The sequence below is a fragment of the Cherax quadricarinatus genome, chromosome 61 (assembly GCF_038502225.1).
Source record: "Cherax quadricarinatus isolate ZL_2023a chromosome 61, ASM3850222v1, whole genome shotgun sequence".
Lineage (NCBI taxonomy): Eukaryota > Metazoa > Arthropoda > Malacostraca > Decapoda > Parastacidae > Cherax > Cherax quadricarinatus.
In genome coordinates, this window is record NC_091352.1 from 17,522,377 (window position 1) to 17,547,376 (window position 25,000).

The window sequence follows — 25,000 nt, forward strand, 5'->3', positions numbered from 1 at the left end:
AGATTGGTGCAAAAACTGGAGGACCAAGCAGGAATAACAGGGAAGGCACTACAATGGATCAGGGAATACTTGTCAGGAAGACAGCAGCGAGTCATGGTACGTGGCGAGGTGTCAGAGTGGGCACCTGTGACCAGCGGGGTCCCGCAGGGGTCAGTCCTAGGACCAGTGCTGTTTCTGGTATTTGTGAACTACATGACGGAAGGAATAGACTCTGAGGTGTCCCTGTTTGCAGATGACGTGAAGTTGATGAGAAGAATTCACTCGATCGAAGACCAGGCAGAACTACAAAGGGATCTGGACAGGCTGCAGACCTGGTCCAGCAATTGGCTCCTGGAGTTCAATCCCACCAAGTGCAAAGTCATGAAGATTGGGGAAGGGCAAAGAAGGCCGCAGACGGAGTACAGTCTAGGGGGTCAGAGACTACAAACCTCACTCAAGGAAAAAGATCTTGGGGTGAGTATAACACCAGGCACATCTCCTGAAGCGCACATCAACCAAATAACTGCTGCAGCATATGGGCGCCTAGCAAACCTCAGAACAGCATTCCGACATCTTAATAAGGAATCGTTCAGGACCCTGTACACCGTGTACGTTAGGCCCATATTGGAGTATGCGGCACCAGTTTGGAACCCACACCTAGCCAAGCACGTAAAGAAACTAGAGAAAGTGCAAAGGTTTGCAACAAGACTAGTCCCAGAGCTAAGAGGTATATCCTACGAGGAGAGGTTAAGGGAAATCAACCTGACGACACTGGAGGACAGGAGAGATAGGGGGGACATGATAACGACATACAAAATACTGAGAGGAATTGACAAGGTGGACAAAGACAGGATGTTCCAGAGATTGGACACAGTAACAAGGGGACACAGTTGGAAGATGAAGACACAGATAAATCACAGGGATGTTAGGAAGTATTTCTTCAGCCACAGAGTAGTCAGTAAGTGGAATAGTTTGGGAAGCGATGTAGTGGAGGCAGGATCCATACATAGCTTTAAGCAGAGGTATGATAAAGCTCACGGCTCAGGGAGAGTGACCTAGTAGCGATCAGTGAAGAGGCGGGGCCAGGAGCTCGGACTCGACCCCCGCAACCTCAACTAGGTGAGTATACACACACACACACACACACACACACACACACACACACACACACACACACACACACACACACACACACACACAGGGATGTTAATAAGTACTTCTTCAGTCATAGAGTTGTCAGGAAGTGGAATAGTCTATAGAGAGATGTAATGGAGGCAGAATCCTTACATAGCTTTAAAAAAGCTCATGGATCATGGAGAGAGTGGACCTAGTAGTGACCAGTAAAGAGAGGGAACCAGGAGCTATACTCGACCCCTGCAACCACAGTTATGTGAGTAAACACGCACACATTCGAACAATTTTCTCTCTCTTTTTTTTTTTTTTTTTTTTTTTTACACAGGGTTTGACAAGGTTAAGGATCCCTAGCTTTATTGACAAGCTATTTACAGGTTAAGGATTCCTAACTTTATTGGCAAGCTAAGAGCTGTTACCTACATCAGCTCATTTGAAAGCATTTTTATTGTTATGAGACATACAAGTAGGGAACAGGATGAAGTTGGAGCCATCTGTGGGCCAGCATTTTCATTTGATCAACTGACTTTATCTCGTTGACATCATTATGCTGTACGAATGTGTTCCATACTCGAGTCATCCTGGGTATGTATGATCTCAGATGGAGTGATGTTCTGGAGAAGGGTACAACCAGAGTGAAGTTGCTGCTTTCTGCCCGTCTTGTGGCATAAAAGCTTGTTTCACGCTGTCCTCGAAGTGGATCCAAGTGTGGTATTTTGACAATATTGGCCTTGTACATAACAGTAAGGCCACCCACATCCCTCCTGTGTTGAAGGTTCTGCTGAAATGACAGATCTATCCAGGATGGGTCCAGGCGAGAGATGAGACGTCTTGCTCTGTTCTCTACTCTGTCAAGCAGTCGCAGATGAGAGGGGGGGGGAGGCAAACCAAGAAAGTGGAGCATACTCAAGGTGTGAGCGTACTTGCGCCTCGTACAGGATCTTGCAACCCCTACTGTCAAGCAGATGCGAGATACGGCGAAGTGCTGTAAGCTTCCTGGCTGCCTTGTTTGCAAGATTTACATGGTTCTTCATGGTTAGTTTGGAGTTAAATTTCACCCCAAGGATATCAACTTCTTCTCCAGGTGCCAACACCCTCCCATTCATCCTTACTACTGCACCAGCATTACCATCATGGTGCCTAGAGACCATCATTTGCGTTTCCTCAGGTGCAAATGTTACTTGCCATCTATTTCCCCAAGCTGATATAGCTCTCAGCTGGTGATTGATGTAGCTTAGAGCAGCTGGCATTTCTTCTCTTGGATAAGTGAATGTCAGTGTACAGTCGTCTGCATATGCATGGGATTCTGGGATGAGATGAAGAAGGTCGTTGAAGTAGACATTCCATAACAATGGTCCCAGCACGCTTCCTTGTGGAACACTTGCCCCAATAGGATGTCTTGCTGATTCCGTTCCATTGAGAACTACACTTAGAGATCTACCATGAAGGTAATCACTAAGGAGACATAGCGTAGAACCTGCAATTCCCAGTGCTTGAAGTTTTGCTAAGAGGCCCTGGTGCCACACCCGGTCTCTCTCTCGGGTGCTAGGTATAATGCCCTACACAAAGAAGCAGAGTTTAACACCCATCCTTCATACATTTATAGTGAATTACAAACACATTACTAACGGACTTAAAGAAAAAGGAACTTGACAAGTGTCTCCTTGCGTTGCTAGTCAGCTGAGCTAACTCTAAAGTGCGTAGCGCAAACACAAACAGCTTGATAGAACAAGCCGTCACCCAAGAACCATCAACAGGCATACACCAGGATCTCTTATTGTGACAAGTTTGACAAGTGAAAGCTACCTTCAACTCTGGGTACCGCTCACAGGTATGTCGCTGTTTACATTGCTGATATTAAATGGCAGTATTTGCTAATTACTCACTGTGTAACAATGCAAGTTTTAGTGACTTAAAGTGATGAGGTAAACGAACTTGATAACTGAAATTGTAGGTATCGAGTGCTTATCTGAATCTGATTTGTGGGGGAGAGGCAGGGGGAAGATGAGAGTGTACGGTAGTGTAGTCTTAATTGTTTGTTTTGATCATAGAAGTGTGTTGATTTATCATGTGTGTTTGGTCAGTACTGGCAGCGCCTTTGGTGTGACTGATGTCAACACTGACCCACAGTGTGTTTGGTCAGTACTGGCAGCGCCTTTGGTGTGACTGATGTCAACACTGACCCACAGTGTGTTTGGTCAGTACTGGCAGCGCCTTTGGTGTGACTGATGTCAACACTGACCCACAGTGTGTTTGGTCAGTACTGGCAGCGCCTTTGGTGTGACTGATGTCAACACTGACCCACAGTGTGTTTGGTCAGTACTGGCAGCGCCTTTGGTGTGACTGATGTCAACACTGACCCACAGTGTGTTTGGTCAGTACTGGCAGCGCCTTTGGTGTGACTGATGTCAACACTGACCCACAGTGTGTTTGGTCAGTACTGGCAGCGCCTTTGGTGTGACTGATGTCAACACTGACCCACAGTGTGTTTGGTCAGTACTGGCAGCGCCTTTGGTGTGACTGATGTCAACACTGACCCACAGTGTGTTTGGTCAGTACTGGCAGCGCCTTTGGTGTGACTGATGTCAACACTGACCCACAGTGTGTTTGGTCAGTACTTGCAGCGCCTTTGGTGTGACTGATGTCAACACTGACCCACAGTGTGTTTGGTCAGTACTGGCAGCGCCTTTGGTGTGACTGATGTCAACACTGACACACAGTGTGTTTGGTCAGTATTGGCAGCGCCTTTGGTGTGACTGATGTCAACACTGACCCACAGTGTGGTCAGTACTGGCAGCGCCTTTGGTGTGACTGATGTCAACACTGACACACAGTGTGTTTGGTCAGTACTGGCAACGCCTTTGGTGTGACTGATGTCAACACTCACACAGCGTGTTTGGTCAGTACTGGCAACGCCTTTGGTGTGACTGATGTCAACACTGACCCACAGCGTGTTTGGTCAGTACTGGCAACACCTTTGGTGTGACTGATGTCAACACTGACCCACAGCGTGTTTGGTCAGTACTGGCAACGCCTTTGGTGTGACTGATGTCAACACTGACCCACAGCGTGTTTGGTCAGTACTGGCAACACCTTTGGTGTGACTGATGTCAACACTGACCCACAGCGTGTTTGGTCAGTACTGGCAACTTTGCCTATAACATCATAGAAGTACAAACGAATATAAACTCAGGGGTGGGGAACTCCAGCAGTGATACGCGAGAAGAGATGTTCAGTAAATTTAACTTCAACAGTTATAGAACGACTTGGATAAAATTAACCAAGAACTATCAGAAATATCCTCGAAAACATTCATGAGCGCCCTAAATCCTCACCAGTGCCTGAAAAAACTGAACACAGAAGCATACAACATCTGTATTAAATATGAATCATTGAGGAAACATAGAAAATCAGATACAGAAAGAGAACGTAATAGATGGTACAAAAAATGGACTACCGAAATGCTGAAAAATGTGAATTTGTCACAACGAAGGAAAGAGTCTTAACTGAGACATCACCGATGTAGAGTAAAAACTTTAGCTGTCGTACCAAACAGAAGAAGCACAAAGGGAACAAAAGGCCATTCAGGGTACGGCAAGAATCCCAAAATATTTCTATTCATGTGCAAAATCCAGGCTTAAAACTACCTGTAGAATTGGACCCTTAATAAGAGGAGGCTCATATACTAAGGATGAACAGTGTGAGTCGGTTATCAGTAACCCACTAAGTGAGAGCAGGATGGAGAATGCACAAACCTTTTTCATTCCATTTGAATGCCTGGCAGACAAACTGACTGAGAGTACGAATCCCACAGAATTCGAAAAAGAAATTGAAAACATGCCCTCGCACTCAGCACCTGGAATTCCCTATTTATAAAAAAAAATGTAAATTACCACTAGCATGAGCTCTCAGTATTCTTTAGAGAAAGAGCTTAGATCTAGGTGAAATGACCCTAACTTTCCACATCATAAAAGCTTCGAAAGCGTGATGAGATGTCAAATTACAAACTTCATTGAGCAGTACAATCTGTATAACCCAAACCAGCACGGTTTTAGAGCGGGACGATCATGCTTGTCACAACTACTAAATCACTGTAACAGAATTACGGAGGCTTTGGAAGAAAATCAAGACGCAGATGTGATATACACAGATTTTGGAAAGGCGATTAACAGATGTGATCATGGGGTGATTGTACCCAAAATGAGGGTCATGGGCATAACGGCGAAGGTAGGCAGATGGATTTTCAGGTTTCTAACACACACAACGCAAAGCGTAGCAGAAAACAGCAAAAATCTAGCATTAGCGAGGTAAAAAGCTCAGTACCCCAAGGCGCTGTCGTGGCACCTCCGCTGTTTCTTATCCTCATAGCAGACATAGATAAAAACGAGCCGTCACAGTTTTGTATCAACATTTGCAGATGACACTAAAATATGCATGAAAGTCACCTAAGTAGAAGATACTGAAAACTTGCAGGAAGATATAAGGAGGTTGTGATAATGTTGGTAGAATTAGTTGCACATGTGTTCGTTTTACATCACATATAAGCAGGGTTTTGCAGTGGACAGTGTAAAATCCAGCTGCTTAGGTATGGTAAGAATGGAGAACTCAAAAAGGACAATTTATACAAAACTCAAGATGATCATCAAACAGAACGAAAGGAACACGTGAAAGACCTGGGAGTAATTACAGCAGCTGACCTTTCTTTCAAACAACACAATAAGACCAGTGTCACGACATCCAGGAAGATGACGAGGTGGATAATGAGAACTTTAAAAACTAGAGAAAGTGCCACTGGTGCTCTCTCATTTGGAATATTGCTCAGTGTTACGACCCCGTTCAGGGCAGGAGAAATATCAGAGCTGTAACAAATACATAGATCGCGTATGACCTGCATAGAGCCAATAAAACATTTCAATTAATGGGAGCGCTTTAGTCTTAAATATATATTCAGGGGAGCGGAGAAGATAGAAATACATTATATATACTTGGAAAGTACTTGAGGGCCTTGTCCCAAGTCTGGAGTAAGAAATATGGGAGGAAGCGCTAAACCCAGTGAAAAGCAGGAGTGCTGTAATATGTTGAATAGTCTGGTCCGCATATTATTCAACATCTTACCAGAAGATATAAACACTGCTGGAACAAGTGTAGAAGTCTTCTACAGGAAACTCAACAAATATCTTCAGGTACCAGATCAACCAGGCTGTGATGAATATGTGGGTCAGCGGACCACCAGTAGCCACAGCCCGGTTGATCAGGCAAGTACCAGAAGAGCCTGGCCCAAGGCCTGGCTCTGGTAGTAGAAAAGTGTCTGAACTCATCAAAGGTATATCAACATTACTTGTGGTGTGACTTATATAAACACTGATCCACAGTGTTTGGTCAGTGTTGGCAACATCTGTGGTGTGACTTACAAAGACACTGATTTAAAGACTGCCATCATGTGTAATTAGTAAATATTTCCGCAACAGAGGTATTATAGGTTCTCAAAGAGTCAACTGCACCACAACCAGCTTAAAGTTCCTAATCAACCAGGTTGTGATATTGATATATATGTCTGCGGACTGCTGGCAGCAACAATGACGTCTTGCCTCAGAGCAAAGAAGTTGATATGTTAGGTAGTTCTGAACACGGCCACACCGCACATATTCTCCATCCTTCCGAAATGTTGATTAATACCAAGAAAGCAGTGTGGCTCATATCTGGGTTATTACATAATCTTCTCTTGCACGCGACGCACAATGGTTTACAGAATTCTTAAGTATCTAGCATTTGTTAGACGTAAATAGGGGCAGCAGGTGTGACAAGACTTACCTCTATGTCTTGCCTCACTTGATTGTACATTCTCTCTCTCTCTCTCTCTCTCACTCATTCACTCACTCACTCACTCACTCACTCACTCACTCACTCACTCACACACACACACACACACACACACACACACACACACACACACACACACACACACACACACACACACACACATATGGTAGATTTACAAGTGGAGAGAGAAGGAGGAAGGGCAGGACGAATGAAGCCAAACTACAAGAAAGGGGACTACACAGGCATGAGGAATTTCCTGCACGGTGTTCAGTGGGACAGAGAACTGGCAGGGAAGTCAGTAAACAAGTGGAATACATGACAACGATATGCAAGGAAGCTGATGGTAACAGATATGACGAGAAAGCCAGGATGAGCCCTTGGTTCACTCAAAGGTGTAGAGAGGCAAAAACCGAGTGTGCTAGAGAATGGAAGAATTATAGAAGGCAAAGGACCCAGGAGAATAAGGAGAGCAGATGTAGAGCCAGAAATGAACATGCACAGGTAAGAAGGGAGGCTCAACAACAATACGAAAATGATACAGCAGTGAAAGCCAAATCTGCCCCAAGCTGTTGTACAGCCACATCAGGAGGAGAACAACAGTCAAGGACCAGGTAATCAGGCTGAGGAAGGAAGGAAGGAGGGGAGAGCACAAGAAACGACCATGAAGTATGTGAGGAGCTCAACATGAGATTCAAAGAAGTGTTCACAGAGGAGACAGATGGGACTCAAGAAGACGGAGAGGTGGGGTTCATCAAGTGATAGACACAACAAATGCAGCCGAGGAAGAAGTGAAGAGGCTGCTAAGCGAGCTAGATATCTCAAAGGAGATGGGACCGGATAACATCTCTCCATGGGTCCTGAAAGAGGGAGTAGAGGTGCTTTGTGTACCATTAACAACAATTTTCAACACATCTATCGAAACGGGGCGACTACCTGAGGTGTGGAATACAGCAAATGTAGTCCCAATATTTAGAAAAGGAGACAGACACGAAGCATTAAACGACAGACCAGTGTCACTGATATGTATAGTATGCAAAGTCATGGAGAAGATTATCAAGAAAAGAGTGGTGGAACACCTAGAAAGAAATGATCTCATCAACAGCAGCCAACATGGTTTAAGGGACGGGAAATCCTGTGTCACAAACCTTCTGGAGTTCTATGACATGGTGACAGCAGTAAGACAAGAGAGAGAGAAGGGTGGGTGGATTGCATTTTCTTGGACTGCAAGAAGGCGTTTGACACAGTTCCACACAAGAGATTGGTGCAAAAACTGGAGGACCAAGCAGGGATAACAGGGAAGGCACTACAATGGATCAGGGAATACTTGTCAGGAAGACAGCAGCGAGTCATGGAACGTGGCGAGGTGTCAGAGTGGGCACCTGTGACCAGCGGGGTCCCACAGGGGTCAGTCCTAGGACCAGTGCTGTTTCTGGTATTTGTGAACGACATGACGGAAGGAATAGACTCCGAGGTGTCCCTGTTTGCAGATGACGTGAAGTTGATGAGAAGAATTCATTCGATCGAAGACCAGGCAGAACTACAAAGGGATCTGGACAGGCTGCAGACCTGGTCCAGAAATTGGCTCCTGGAGTTCAATCCCACCAAGTGCAAAGTCATGAAGATTGGGGAAGGGCAAAGAAGACTGCAGACGAAGTACAGTCTAGGGGGCCAGAGACTACAAGCCTCACTCAAGGAAAAAGATCTTGGGGTGAGTATAACACCAGGCACATCTCCTGAAGTGCACATCAACCAAATAACTGCTGCAGCATATGGGCGCCTAGCAAACCTCAGAACAGCATTCCGACATCTTAATAAGGAATCGTTCAGGACCCTGTACACCGTGTACGTTAGGCCCATATTGGAGTATGCGGCACCAGTTTGGAACCCACACCTAGCCAAGCACGTAAAGAAACTAGAGAAAGTGCAAAGGTTTGCAACAAGACTAGTCCCAGAGCTAAGAGGTGTGTCCTACTAGGAGAGGTTAAGGGAAATCAACCTGACGACACTGGAGAACAGGAGAGGGAAAAAAGAGCAATTGAAAGCATCATGAAAGCAATAGGAGAAGACGACATGACCCAGCTGGAAAATTTTCGGAGAATAGGGGGGTTTGTAAAAAAAAGAACCCGGCCAGTGAGAGTGACCTTCAAGGCAGAAGCGACTCGAACCAGGATCCTGCAGAAAGCACGATTGAGGGACATGCCGGCATGCAGGAAGGTGTATCTCGACCGCGACAGAACACAAGAAGAAAGGCAGAAACTGAGAGAGATGGTACAAAGGCGAAAGGAGGAAAGAGAGGGGATGGAGAAGACAGACAGGAGATCCCAGACCCAGGAAGAAGATCAAATACAGCCTCCCTCACAACTTCCTATAGAAGCCTCCCTACCAGGTCAACCCCATTGCAACCAAACACTCTAAATCAAAACACCCATGCCACATCCAATGCCCCCACTCACTACATTACAAACTCCACCCCACAGCAACAACCCATAGTTCCTTACCAGGTCTCCCACTTCCCCAACCCCAATATACCTCCCAGACCACAGTCTTAGAAAAGAAGTTGAAGGTGTGGTATACAAATGCAGATGGAATAACAAACAAGTATGAGGAGTGGCACGAAAGAATCAAAGAGACATCCCCAGACATAATAGCACTCACAGAAACAAAACTCACCAGAATATTAACAGATTCAATCTTTCCATCCGGATATCAAATCCTCAGGAAAGACAGAGGGAGGAGAGGGGGAGGAGGAATTGCACTGCTCATTAAAAACCAGTGGGGTTTTGAGAAAATGAAAGGAATGGATGGCACAGGCGAAAGGGACTACTTAGTAGGAACAATCCAGTCTGAGGGACATAAGGTGATAATTGCAGTAATGTACAACCCACCACAGAACTGCAGGAGGCCAAGAGAAGAATACGATGAGAGCAACAGAGCAATGATCGACACACTAGCCGGGGTGGCCAGGAGAGCACACATGGAGGGAGCAAAGTTACTAGTTATGGGTGATTTCAATCACAAGGAGATTGACTGGTAAAACCTGGAGCCCCATGGGGGTCCCGAAACATGGAGAGCCAAGATGATGGATGTGGTACTGGAAAACCTCATGCATCAACATGTTAGAGACACTACCAGAGAGAGAGAGGAGAGGATGAACCAGCAAGGCTGGACCTTGTATTCACCATGAGTAGTTTGGACATCGAGGGTATCATGTATGAAAGGCCCCTGGGAGCTAGTGATCATGTGGTTCTGTGCTTCGACTACATAGTTGAGCTCCAAGTGGAGAGAGTAGCAGGAATAGGCTGGGAAAAACCAAACTACAAAAGGGGGAACTACTCAGGCATGAGGAACTTCCTTCAAGACATTCAGTGGGAGAGGGAACTGACAGGAAAACCAGTACAAGAAATGATGAACTATGTAGCAACAAAATGCAAGGAGGCAGAGGAGAGGTTTGTTCCTAAGGGAAACAGAAATAATGGGAAGAACAGAACGAGTCCTTGGTTCACCCAAAGGTGTAGGGAGGCAAAAACTAGGTGTACTAGAGAATGGAAAAGGTACAGAAGACAGAGAACTCAGGAAAATAAAAAAATCAGCCGAAGAGCCAGAAACGAATATGCACAGATAAGAAGGGAGGCTCAGAGACAATATGAAAATGACATAGCATCAAAAGTAAAGACTGACCCGAAGCTGTTGTACAGCCACATCAGGAGGAAAACAACAGTCAAGGACCAGGTAGTCAGACTGAGGAAGGGTGATGGGGAATTCACAAGAAACGACCGAGAGGTTTGTCAGGAGCTCAACACAAGGTTTAAAGAGGTATTTACAGTGGAAACCAGTAGGACTCCAAGAAATCAGAACTGGGAGGCACACCAGCAAGTGCTGGATGAGGTACATATAACCAAGGAGGAGGTGAAGAAGCTGCTATGCGAACTTGACACCTCAAAGGCGGTGGGACCAGACAACATCTCTCCATGGGTCCTTAAAGAGGGAGCAGAGATATTGTGTGAGCCATTAACAAAGATCTTCAACACATCATTTGAAACTGGGCAACTCCCTGAGGTATGGAAAATGGCAAATGTAGTCCCAATTTTTAAAAAGGGAGACAGACATGAGGCACTAAACTACAGACCTGTATCACTAAAGTGTATAGTATGCAAGGTCATGGAGAAGATCATCAGGAGGAGAGTGGTGGGGCACCTGGAAAGAAACAAGTGTATAATTGACAACCAGCACGGTTTCAGGGAAGGAAAATCCTGTGTCACAAACCTACTAGAGTTTTATGACAAGGTGACAGAAGTAAGACAAGAGAGAGAGGGGTGGATCGACTGCATATTTTTGGACTGCAAGAAGGCCTTCGACACAGTTCCTCACAAGAGGTTACTGCAAAAGCTAGAGGATCAGGCACACATAACAGGAAAGGCACTGCAATGGATCAGAGAATATCTGACAGGGAGGCAACAACGAGTCATGGTACGAGACGAGGTGTCAGAGTGGGCGCCTGTGACAAGCGGGGTTCCACAGGGGTCAGTCCTAGGACCTGTTCTGTTCTTGGTATATGTGAACGACATAACGGAAGGGATAGACTCAGAAGTGTCCTTGTTTGCAGATGATGCGAAGTTAATGAGAAGAATAAAATCGGACGAGGATCAGGCAGGACTACAAAGAGACCTGGACAGGCTACAAGCCTGGTCCAGCAACTGGCTCCTTGAATTTAACCCTGCCAAATGCAAAGTCATGAAGATTGGGGAAGGGCAAAGAAGACCGCAGACACAATATAGTTTAGATGGCCAAAGACTGCAAACCTCACTCAAGGAAAAAGATCTGGGGATGAGTATAACACCGAGCATATCTCCTGAGGCACACATCAATCAGATAACTGCTGCAGCATACGGGAGCCTGGCAAACCTACGGATAGCGTTCCGATACCTCAGTAAGGATTCGTTTAAGACTCTGTATACCATCTACGTCAGGCCCATACTGGAGTATGCAGCACCAGTTTGGAATCCACACCTAGTCAAGCACGTCAAGAAATTAGAGAAAGTGCAAAGGTTTGCAACAAGACTAGTCCCAGAGCTACGGGGATTGTCCTACGAAGAAAGGTTGAGGGAAATCGGCCTGACGACACTGGAGGACAGGAGGGTCAGGGGAGACATGATAACGACATATAAAATACTGCGCGGAATAGACAAGGTGGACAAAGACGGGATGTTCCAGAGATGGGACACAGACCCAAGAGGTCACAATTGGAAGTTGAAGACTCAGATGAATCAAAGGGATGTTAGGAAGTATTTCTTCAGTCTTAGAGTAGTCAGGCCATGGAATAGCCTAGAAAGGGATGTAGTGGAGGCAGGAACCATACATAGTTTTAAGGCGAGGTATGATAGAGCTCATGGGGCAGGGAGAGAGAGGACCTAGTAGCAATCAGCGAAGAGGCGGGGCCAGGAGCTGTGAATCGGCCCCTGCAACCACAAATAGGTGAGTACAAATAGGTGAGTACACACACACACACACACACACAAGTATTTCTTCAGCCACAGAGTAGTCAGTAAGTGGAATAGTTTGGGAAGCGATGTAGTGGATGCAGGATCCATACATAGCTTTAAGCAGAGGTATGATAAAGCTCACGGTTCAGAGAGAGTGACCTAGTAGCGATCAGTGAAGAGGCGGGGCCAGGAGCTCGGACTCGACCCCCGCAACCTCAACTAGGTGAGTACAACTAGGTGAGTACACACACACACACACACACACACACACACACACACACACACACACACACACACACACACATACACAAACTCAAACTCACTCACACACACACACACAGACACACACACACACACACACACACACACACACACACACACACACACACACACACAAACACACACACACACACACACACACACACACACACACACACACACACACACACACACACACACACACACACACACACACACACACACACACAAGGAGGAGAGGAGGAGGATGAACCAGCAAGGCTGGACTTAGTATTCACCTTCAGTAGTGCAGATATCGAGGACATCACATATGAAAGACCCCTTGGGGCCAGTGACCATGTGGTTTTAAGCTTCGAATACACAGTAGAGCTACAAGTGGAGGGAGAAGCAGGAAGGCCAGGACGAATGAAGCCAAACTACAAGAAAGGGGACTACACAGGAATGAGGAACTACCTGAACGGGGTTCAGTGGGACAGAGAACTGGCAGGGAAGCCAGTTAATGAGATGATGGAATATGTAGCAACAAAATGCAAGGAGGCTGAGGAGAGGTTTGTACCCAAGGGTAACAGGATTAATGAAAAAGCCAGGATGAGCCCATGGTTTACCCAAAGGTGCAGGGAGGCAAAAACCAAGTGTGCTAGGGAATGGAAGAAATATAGAAGGCAAAGGACCCAGGAGAATAAGGAGAACAGTCGTAGAGCCAGAAACGAATATGCACAGATAAGAAGGGAGGCCCAAAGACAATATGAAAATGACATAGCAGCGAAAGCCAAATCTGACCCGAAACTGTTGTACAGCCACATCAGGAGGAAAACAACAGTCAAGGACCAGGTAATCAGGCTAAGGAAGGAAGGAGGAGAGACAACAAGAAATGACCGTGAAGTATGTGAAGAACTCAACAAGAGATTCAAAGAAGTGTTCACAGAGGAGACAGAAGGGACTCCAGAAAGACGGAGAGGTGGGGCACACCACCAAGTGCTGGACACAGTGCACACAACCGAGGAAGAAGTGAAGAGGCTTCTGAGTGAGCTAGATACCTCAAAGGCAATGGGGCCAGATAACATCTCCCCATGGGTATTGAGAGAGGGAGCAGAGGTGCTATGTGTACCCCTAACAACAATATTCAATACATCTATCGAAACAGGGAGATTGCCTGAGGCATGGAAGACAGCAAATGTAGTCCCAATCTTTAAAAAAGGAGACAGACATGAAGCATTAAACTACAGACCAGTGTCACTGACATGTATAGTATGCAAAATCATGGAGAAGATTATCAGGAGAAGAGTGGTGGAACACCTAGAAAGGAATGATCTCATCAACAGCAGCCAACATGGTTTCAGGGACGGGAAATCCTGTGTCACAAACCTACTGGAGTTCTATGACATGGTGACAGCAGTAAGACAAGAGAGAGAGGGGTGGGTGGATTGCATTTTCTTGGACTGCAAGAAGGCGTTTGACACAGTTCCACACAAGAGATTGGTGCAAAAACTGGAGGACCAAGCAGGGATAACAGGGAAGGCACTACAATGGATCAGGGAATACTTGTCAGGAAGACAGCAGCGAGTCATGGTACGTGGCGAGGTGTCAGAGTGGGCACCTGTGACCAGCGGTGTCCCGCAGGGGTCAGTTCTAGGACCAGTGCTGTTTCTGGTATTTGTGAACGACATGACGGAAGGAATAGACTCTGAGGTGTTCCTGTTTGCAGATGACGTGAAGTTGATGAGAAGAATACACTCGATCGAAGACCAGGCAGAACTACAAAGGGATCTGGACAGGCTGCAGACCTGGTCCAGCAATTGGCTCCTGGAGTTCAATCCCACCAAGTGCAAAGTCATGAAGATTGGGGAAGGGCAAAGAAGGCCGCAGACGGAGTACAGTCTAGGGGGTCAGAGACTACAAACCTCACTCAAGGAAAAAGATCTTGGGGTGAATATAACACCAGGCACATCTCCTGAAGCGCACATCAACCAAATAACTGCTGCAGCATATGGGCGCCTAGCAAACCTCAGAACAGCATTCCGACATCTTAATAAGGAATCATTCAGGACCCAGTACACCGTGTATGTCAGGCCCATATTGGAGTATGCGGCACCAGTTTGGAACCCACACCTAGCCAAGCACGTGAAGAAACTAGAGAAAGTGCAAAGGTTTGCAACAAGACTAGTCCCAGAGCTAAGAGGTATGTCCTACGAGGAGAGGTTAAGGGAAATCAACCTGACGACACTGGAGGACAGGAGAGATAGGGGGGACATGATAACGACATACAAAATACTGAGAGGAATTGACAAGGTGGACAATGACAGGATGTTCCAGAGATTGGACACAGTAACAAGGGGACACAGTTGGAAGCTGAAGACACAGATGAATCACAGGGATGTTAGGAAGTATTTCTTCAGCCACAGAGTAGTCAGTAAGTGGAATAGTTTGGGAAGCGATGTAGTGGAGGCAGGATCCATACATAGCTTTAAGCAGAGGTATGATAAAGCTCACGGCTCAGGGAGAGTGACCTAGTAGCGATCAGTGAAGAGGCGGGGCCAGGAGCTCGGACTCGACCCCCGCAACCTCAACTAGGTGAGTACACACACACACACACACACACACACACACACACACACACACACACACACACACACACACACACTCACACACACACACACACACACACACACACACACACACACACACACATATATATATATATATATATATATATATATATATATATATATATATATATATATATATATATATATATATATATATATTCACACACACACACACACGTACTCATATACAACAGGCCTAGTGTCTAATCGACATGTGCCTAGGACAAAATGGTAACTAACTAACTAACACGCACACATCTCTTGTCTATATTCTGTCAGTATTCCAAACTCAGTGACATGCAGACCGTTTAATTATGTGAAATGTCTAGTTAAGATAGTCACACACCCACTCACCCTCATTTTTTCTTGACATCTCCATAAATGTAGCGAGACATTAAAGGAAGGTGTTTGGTTAGCAGGTTGTTTGTGTGGCTATTAATGGAGTAAAACGGGTTTGGCAGGCTGTCGGCAGAGCTATGACCCTCCATCACCATTAAAACAGAAAACGGACTGCCGTATCAAGGGCATACTATCATGATCAAGTGTGGGCTAGATATGCTAATGATACACCAGTCGGCCACCGTATCAAGTGGCCTTGATGGGGGACTAACCCCACGGCGTGTGTTGGCTTCCTACAGCATTTTTTTGTGTCGCCTTTTTTCAAAGGTATTATAACCCAGAAAAACCCAGTGGGTACTTGAGTTATCTTCCCTAAGTTGCCACCCACAACATTCGATTAACTCCTGGGTACCTCTTTATAATTAGATGAAAATGGACAGCAGGATGTAGAAGACTTATCTAGTCGTCTTGCCTTGCCTGGGGGATTATACCCGGGTCCTTTCAGTTGTTAACCGAACGTTCTTTGGCTGAGCGACGAGTCGTCTTTCAGTATTATTCTTTACTCGTGTGCTTGGACAAGTCAGGCTATTCTAGGGAGGTGGCTGCTGCCTAGTCTGTAGCCAGGATGTGAGGCGGTGTGACCTGCGTCTTGTCAGTGAGAGAGGGCAGGGGCCGGGGAGCGACACACTGAGAGGGCTTTTTGTGCCCTTCCAGTTTTTCCAGTGCCCTCGCGCGCCGTGGGAACCTAGGAGAAACTTCTGGACAGATTATTTATTGCCTGTGTTTAGCCAGCCTCACCTGCAATTGCTCTATTACTTTGGTACTACTTGTGAATTGTAGCGAGTCACTGCTTTCTCTTAACGTAAAGATCGCCTTCCATATATGTGTGTATGCACTTGGCTAGACGTGTCTGCAAAGTGGATTAATGTTACCACTTGAAGATTCCACCCCTTACGACAACCCCCGCCCCTTCCTACCCCCACCGCAACCTCTCAACCCCAGGGAAAATAATGAAATACAGTTATAAAATGTTTGATTTGACATTTTTATTTGGCTTCAAGGCTAACATGGCAACCTAACTTTGCCTAGCTAATATGTTCGCAATATAAAATAATTGACCAAAGTTGTCTCAGACAAAGAAGTTAGCTATATTTCACTAGTTTCCTTTTGGGGAGTTAGTCTTCAGAGACCCGCATTCTTGTCTCCCAGATCGTGCAATTACCGTTGTGTGTTTCCGGGAAGAGGGTGAGCTCCAGCTCGTGGTCCGCTTCTTCCACTGACCTGTTTGAAGGCCACTACTGCTCAGTGGTCAGTTTAGTTGGTCAGGTTAAAAAGTTATCCTCAGCATGTCGGTCATTAAGGCTGAATTTTACCGCGACACTAACATCAAGAGTATCATCTAAAATAGTCTAAACTGTATTGTGTGTATACACTGAGAGATGCACAACTCTCTGTGTATGTATATTGACAGATACATAACTCGGTGTATATACACTGAGATACAAATCTCGGTTTATGTACACTGAGCGATACGTTGCTCGGTGTATATGCATTACATATATACATCTTTTGGTGTATGTACACCGTGTTAGATAACTGGGGGATTCAAACATCTCAGTGTATATACATTGAGAGATTTAGAGCTTTCGGTGTAATATATATTGATAAATATATACTTCTCGGTATATACTCATTGATATATATGTACTTTAGTGAATATACACGCGTTTTAATGTATAAACACTTAAAGATATACACTTTGTTGTGTACTAAGATATACATATTGAGATTGATGCACCTTTTGGCATATATACATTGATAGAAATACCTTTTTGTGTATACACAGAGATATGCACCTCTCGTTATATATACACTGACAGATACTTCTTGGTGTATCCCCAAGTGTAAATATATCGAGAAACAAATATGTCTGGTTGTATATACATTGAGAGAGAAATGCTGTGTGGTTGTCTAGCCTTTGTAAGTTATGTGCATCAGAAATTTCGTACGCTCACTAGGTTTGTTCGGTCACGCGTTTCACTCCGTATAACAACACTATTCTGTCTTATGCGAAGCGGTAAAAGCTCTACCATCCGTTCGCTAAGTGGCTCTGGCGTCCAGATTTCCGCATTGCACGTAGCGAACACGGGTCATGCACCATAAATAGTTTTCATTGCAAACAACTTTTTATGTTCCCTAAATCCTGCCTTATCACGGATCGGAGAGCAGTATTTTGTTGGAAAGAACCTGAAAGCCACTCTGCTGGCTTTGATGTTAGGTGTCTGGAGCAAGGTCAGGTGTTGATGACGCCAAGGTCACCTCTGATGCATCCACGGCTACGTACGTGCTGTCATGTTCTTGTGGATGAGCAAGACACATATGCATCACATGGGTATCTTTATTGTCGAAATGTTTCCCTTACGTAATGGTTTTGGTTTAGCGCTTCTTTTTGATTATAATAATAATAATTCCCTTACATAACAGGCTTCTTTAGTCAAATACAGGTGAATGTGCAACTTGCATTTGATTTAAGAAGACTGCTATGTAGACGAAACGTTTGGTCAGTGAAGATATCCAGATATTGCACATGTCATATTTATTAACATGTCGGTATTGTCTGCCGCCCACTAGTGGAAGTAAGTCATGTTAAACACTTCTTTAGGACTAGTGGGCCACGCTCACCTGTCACGCCAACTTCAACTAGCCGTTTGCCTGTGTTTTAGGCCTGAGGGACAGACAGCCTCTCACCGACGGTGACGGACTGACTGATCGTGTCAGAACTACTACTACAGCTTCCAAAATTCTTCTGCTGCCTAGTATTCGACTGGAGAATTTAAATAGATTGTTTAGAAAGTCGACAAGTTGTTGAGACACTTGTGTTGCAAAAGTGAATTATTTATCGACTGAAGAAGCCTGCTGTGCAGGCGAAACGTTTCGGCATTAAAGTTACCTAGGTGTTGCTAATGTGTCTTGTTCATCAGTTTGTCAGTATTGTATCCTGTTAGCAATTATTATAATTATTATTGTAATTATCATTTTTGTTCTGACGTTATTATTGTTCATGTGTATAATGTTCATTATTATTATTATTATTATTATTATTATTATTATTATTATTATTATTTCCATTACCTTCATACTACTCCCCACTCTGCCACCTAATATCATTCCTATTCCCCAGTATTCCTTCTCTCCTTCCTTCCTCACAGACCATCATGTAATAGTAACTCGAACCCTCCTGGAACGAAACCTTTGAACCTGCCGTAGCTAGTGAATCCCTAGTGGAATTCTTGATGTATCTTCATTAGCCTAGTGAAGTCTCGCAGCTCAGGCTGACAGATTTCATCAGTTGATGTAAGGAAGAACGCTGTGTGATGGTATATAACAGGGAAACATAGCTAGTTTTTGTTCCCGATATGTAACTATCATATAGAATAGGGTAGCAGCACACTGCAAATGGATAAAGCCACTGGTTGTTGAAACGTCTTCACAGTGAAGATACCCGGGTGTTGCACGTGTCCTATTTATCTTGTCTGTTTTGTATATAGTAGAACAATAACATTACTGATGTATCCAATTTGAAAAAGGAAAACAGGTGTCTGAGAGCCGTGTTGTCTTGCTCCCACAGATCCAGAGGATGGTGATCAGCGGTGGTAACTTCAAGCCTGACACACTCAAACCCAAGGAGGTGGTCTCCCTACTGCTTGATGACGACATCGAGCGTCAGTGTGAGTACCTGTCTACCTTCTCCTCCATGCCCTAATGTATCCATTTTATCACCTCCCGTGTGACTATAATCACCCATGTGCTCAATCGTTTGGCCCCCAATGTATTATCCTTCCCTTGGAGCACAGATCCAATTCGGGGAATTGGATCTGTGCTCCAGTTCCCCGAATTAAGCCTGAATGCCTTCCACATCCCCCCCCCAGGCGCTGTATAATCCTACGGGTTTAGCGCTTCCCCTTGATTATAATAATAATAATCTATGTTCATCAACATCACGGCATCAAGCTGGGGTACCTCTGTCGGTGGGACATAAGCATGCAGGTATGGCAAGAAGAACGCCAGCATAGAAAATCAGCCTGTGTTGCTTCGATCATTACTCGCAAGGTTTCTTGATGCAAGAAATTGGAGCTTGAAATTGGAGATTCTCTACCTCTCCTGCGTGACCCCTCCAGGTTACATGCGCTGGCGACATTTCTCCATTTTTTTTTTTTTTTTACATAAATCATTTGTCTTGCTTCCTCCCAGAGTATTACCTCCCTAAGATGGTCATTATATATATATATATATATATATATATATATATATATATATATATATATATATATATATATATACATATATATATATATATATATATATATATATATATATATATATATATATATATATATATATATTTACATACATACATAATATAATTTTACCCAGCCATTAACACTGCCATCAAGTGACAGTAGCCATAGTGGACCATGCTTGGCACAGCTTCCTTATAGTTTAACCTTCTGACACAGCAACACCACACGTGTATTCCACAAGTGACTTGTATTTTTGGGTCGCACCTGGCGTCGTTCTCCTCTGTATACTGGTGTGTGTGTGTGTGTGTGTGTGTGTGTGTGTGTGTGTGTGTGTGTGTGTGTGTGTGTGTGTGTGTGTGTGTGTGTACATTAGAGATGATAAAGTCGTCACTGGCGGTGGAGATACGTCTCCTTCGATAAATGTCTGGATTGTTCGTGTGTTACTTATTATAACTTTGTGAAAAATGTGCTTAAAATTGTCTCAATTGCACACACATTCCAGTGCACCCGCGTACATTATGGCTTACCCGTGCACATTCTGGTACACGCACATCTTGGTACATCTATACACACTTTGGCCACCCTCGCATATCCTGGTGAACCTGCACATCCAAGTACTTAGACGGTAATTGGTAATAAAGTCACAGGTAAAAGAAAAGTAGACTAAGACACTTGTGCAACACTTTGGTATACCTGGAGTATACCTGGAGGGAACTCCGGGGGTCATCGCCCCCTGCGGCCCTGCCCATGACCAGGCCTCACTTTTTTTTTTATTATATTAAGGATATACAATACTGATAAGACAATCTGGTTTCTTTATTGACCAGACATTTCACTTACTTAGCAGGCTTTCTTCAGTCAAAATGCAGAGACAACAACAGAAGTAGTGAAGATGTAGATATGAGGTGTTCAGTCCCTCAACCTGACAGAAAAAGCAAGCTTGAGGTGACCAGTCCGTAGCCTCGATCAACCTGAAGTTAAGGAATGAGAAAGGCGGCCTTTTAAACTTCCATAACTTCACGTTGGTCGAGGGTACGGTGCTGAACACCCACCAAGACTGAGGGACTGACCACCTCAAGCTTGCTTCTTCTGCAAGACTGAGGAACTGACCACCTCAAGCTTGCTTCTTCTGCAAGACTGAGGAACTGACCACCTCAAGCTTGCTTCTTCTGCAAGACTGAGGAACTGACCACCTCAAGCTTGCTTCTTCTTCTAGACTGAGGGACTGACCACCTCAAGCTTGCTTCTGCAAGACTGAGGAACTGACCACCTTAAGCTTGCTTCTTCTGCAAGACTGAGGAACTGACCACCTCAAGCTTGCTTCTTCTGCAAGACTGAGGGACTGACCACCTCAAGCTTGCTTCTTCTGCAAGACTGAGGGACTGACCACCTCAAGCTTGCTTCTTCTGCAAGACTGAGGGACTGACCACCTCAAGCTTGCTTCTTCTAGACTGAGGGACTGATCACCTCAAGTTTGCTTCTTCTTCTAGGCTGAGGGACTGACCACCTCAAGCTTGATTCTTCTGCAAGACTGAGGGACTGACCACCTCAAGCTTGCTTCTTCTGCAAGACTGAGGGACTGACCACCTCAAGCTTACTTCTTCTGCAAGACTGAGGAACTGACCACCTCAAGCTTGCTTCTTCTGCAAGACTGAGGAACTGACCACCTCAAGCTTGCTTCTTCTGCAAGACTGAGGGACTGACCATCTCAAGCTTGCTTCTTCTGCAAGACTGAGGAACTGACCACCTCAAGCTTGCTTCTTCTGCAAGACTGAGGGACTGACCACCTCAAGCTTGCTTCTGCAAGACTGAGGAACTGACCACCTCAAGCTTGCTTCTTCTGCAAGACTGAGGGACTGATCATCTCAAGCTTGCTTCTTCTGCAAGACTGAGGGACTGACCACCTCAAGCTTGCTTCTGCAAGACTGAGGAACTGACCACCTCAAGCTTGCTTCAAGACTGAGGGACTGACCACCTCAAGCTTGCTTCTTCTGCAAGACTGAGGGACCACCTCAAGCTTGCTTCTTCTGCAAGACTGAGGGACTGATCATCTCAAGCTTGCTTCTTCTGCAAGACTGAGGGACTGACCACCTCAAGCTTGCTTCTGCAAGACTGAGGAACTGACCACCTCAAGCTTGCTTCTTCTGCAAGACTGAGGGACTGACCACCTCAAGCTTGCTTCTTCTGCAAGACTGAGGGACTGACCACCTCAAGCTTGCTTCTTCTGCAAGACTGAGGGACTGACCACCTCAAGCTTGCTTCTTCTGCAAGACTGAGGGACTGACCACCTCAAGCTTGCTTCTTCTGCAAGACTGAGGGACTGACCACCTCAAGCTTGCTTCTTCTGCAAGACTGAGGGACTGACCACCTCAAGCTTGCTTCTGCAAGACTGAGGAACTGACCACCTCAAGCTTGCTTCTTCTGCAAGACTGAGGGACTGACCACCTCAAGCTTGCTTCTTCTGCAAGACTGAGGGACTGACCACCTCAAGCTTGCTTCTTCTGCAAGACTGAGGAACTGACCACCTCAAGCTTGCTTCTTCTGCAAGACTGAGGGACTGACCACCTCAAGCTTGCTTCTGCAAGACTGAGGAACTGACCACCTCAAGCTTGCTTCTTCTGCAAGACTGAGGGACTGACCACCTCAAGCTTGCTTCTGCAAGACTGAGGAACTGACCACCTCAAGCTTGCTTCTTCTGCAAGACTGAGGGACTGACCACCTCAAGCTTGCTTCTTCTGCAAGACTGAGGGACTGACCACCTCAAGCTTGCTTCTTCTGCAAGACTGAGGGACTGACCACCTCAAGCTTGCTTCTTCTGCAAGACTGAGGGACTGACCACCTCAAGCTTGCTTCTTCTGCAAGACTGAGGGACTGACCACCTCAAGCTTGCTTCTTCTGCAAGACTGATGAACTGATCACATCATATCTACATTTTCACTACTTCTGTTGTCTCCTCTGTATTTCGACTGAAGAAGGCCTGCTGAGTAAGTGAAATGTCTGGTGAGTAAAGATACCATGGGACTTACTCATCTTCTTGTCTGTATTGTAAAGCCTTAATATAATGATAAAAATGTCTCAGAAATATTTACAGGTAAAAAAAAAAAAAAGGCCGCAGTGCAAACTATTGATTTAAACTAGGTTAGGCTAAGCTAGGCCAAGTTAAACTAGGTTAGGCTAAGCTAGGCCAAGTTAAACTAGGTTAGGCTAAGCTAGGCCAAGTTAAACTAGGTTAGGCTAAGCTAGGCCAAGTTAAACTAGGTTAGGCTAAGCTAGGCCAAGTTAAACTAGGCTAGGCTAAGCTAGGCCAAGTTAAACTAGGTTAGGCTAAGCTAGGCCAAGTTAAACTAGGCTAAGCTAGGCCAAGTTAAACTAGGTTAGGCTAAGCTAGGCCAAGTTAAACTAGGTTAGGCTAAGCTAGGCCAAGTTAAACTAGGTTAGGCTAAGCTAGGCCAAGTTAAACTAGGTTAGGCTAAGCTAGGCCAAGTTAAACTAGGTTAGGCTAAGCTAGGCCAAGTTAAACTAGGTTAGGCTAAGCTAGGCCAAGTTAAACTAGGTTAGGCTAAGCTAGGCCAAGTTAAACTAGGTTAGGCTAAGCTAGGCCAAGTTAAACTAGGTTAGGCTAAGCTAGGCCAAGTTAAACTAGGTTAGGCTAAGCTAGGCCAAGTTAAACTAGGTTAGGCTAAGCTAGGCCAAGTTAAACTAGGTTAGGCTAAGCTAGGCCAAGTTAAACTAGGTTAGGCTAAGCTAGGCCAAGTTAAACTAGGTTAGGCTAAGCTAGGCCAAGTTAAACTAGGTTAGGCTAAGCTAGGCCAAGTTAAACTAGGTTAGGCTAAGCTAGGTCAAGTTAAACTAGGTTAGGCTAAGCTAGGCCAAGTTAAACTAGGTTAGGCTAAGCTAGGCCAAGTTAACCTAGGTTAGGCTAAGCTAGGCCAAGTTAAACTAGGTTAGGCTACGCTAGGCCAAGTTAAACTAGGTTAGGCTAAGCTAGGCCAAGTTAAACTAGGTTAGGCTAAGCTAGGCCAAGTTAAACTAGGTTAGGCTAAGCTAGGCCAAGTTAAACTAGGTTAGGCTAAGCTAGGCCAAGTTAAACTAGGTTAGGCTAAGCTAGGCCAAGTTAAACTAGGTTAGGCTAAGCTAGGCCAAGTTAAACTAGGTTAGGCTAAGCTAGGCCAAGTTAAACTAGGTTAGGCTAAGCTAGGCCAAGTTAAACTAGGTTAGGCTAAGCTAGGCCAAGTTAAACTAGGTTAGGCTAAGCTAGGCCAAGTTAAACTAGGTTAGGCTAAGCTAGGCCAAGTTAAACTAGGTTAGGCTAAGCTAGGCCAAGTTAAACTAGGTTAGGCTAAGCTAGGCCAAGTTAAACTAGGTTAGGCTAAGCTAGGCCAAGTTAAACTAGGTTAGGCTAAGCTAGGCCAAGTTAAACTAGGTTAGGCTAAGCTAGGCCAGGTTGAACTAGGTTAGGCTAAGCTAGGCCTAGTTAAACTAAGTTAGGCTAAGCTAGGCCAGGTTGAACTAGGTTAGGCTTAGCTAGGCCAAGTTAAACTAGGTTAGGCTAAGCTAGGCCAAGTTAAACTAGGTTAGGCTAAGCTAGGCCAGGTTAACCTAGGTTAGGCTAAGCTAGGCCAGGTTAACCTAGATTAGGCTAAACTAGGCAAGGTTAAACTAGGTTAGGCTAAGCTAGGCCAGGTTAAACTAGGTTAGGCTAGGATAGACTTGGTTTGGTTACAGTAGTTACAAATGTACATCACACACTCTGGATCGCCCACACACATGCTGGTACGCCCACACACATGCTGGTACGCCCACACACATGCTGGCGTGCGCACGCACACACGCTGCTGCGCCCACACTCATGCTGGTGCGCCCACACACACGCTGATGCGCCCACACACATGCTGGTGCGCCCACACAAACCCTAGTATGCGGGTGCACCAGGATGTGCATGGGCGCACATCCTGGTGCACGCCCGCACATCCTGAGGCGCTGTGGCCCACAATGAGTGTACAAATAAGGTCAAGTTTGGTGTGTGTGATCTAGGTGTTGCGACGCCCTGAGCACCTCATTCAGGTCCCTCACCCACCCAGGGTCC

At 45.4% G+C, this 25,000-nt stretch overlaps 1 protein-coding gene across 2 annotated transcripts in view; it reads left to right on the forward strand.

The window, feature by feature from the left end:
• The window catches only part of Ino80 (chromatin-remodeling ATPase INO80), a 754,916-nt gene that overhangs the window by 590,555 nt on the left and 139,361 nt on the right, over positions 1 to 25,000 (forward strand). For both annotated transcript variants that reach the window (XM_070098261.1, XM_070098262.1), the window contains exon 28: positions 19,242 to 19,341. In XM_070098261.1, coding sequence (XP_069954362.1) covers positions 19,242 to 19,341 — 100 coding nt within the window. The remainder of the gene's footprint in view (positions 1 to 19,241; positions 19,342 to 25,000) is intronic.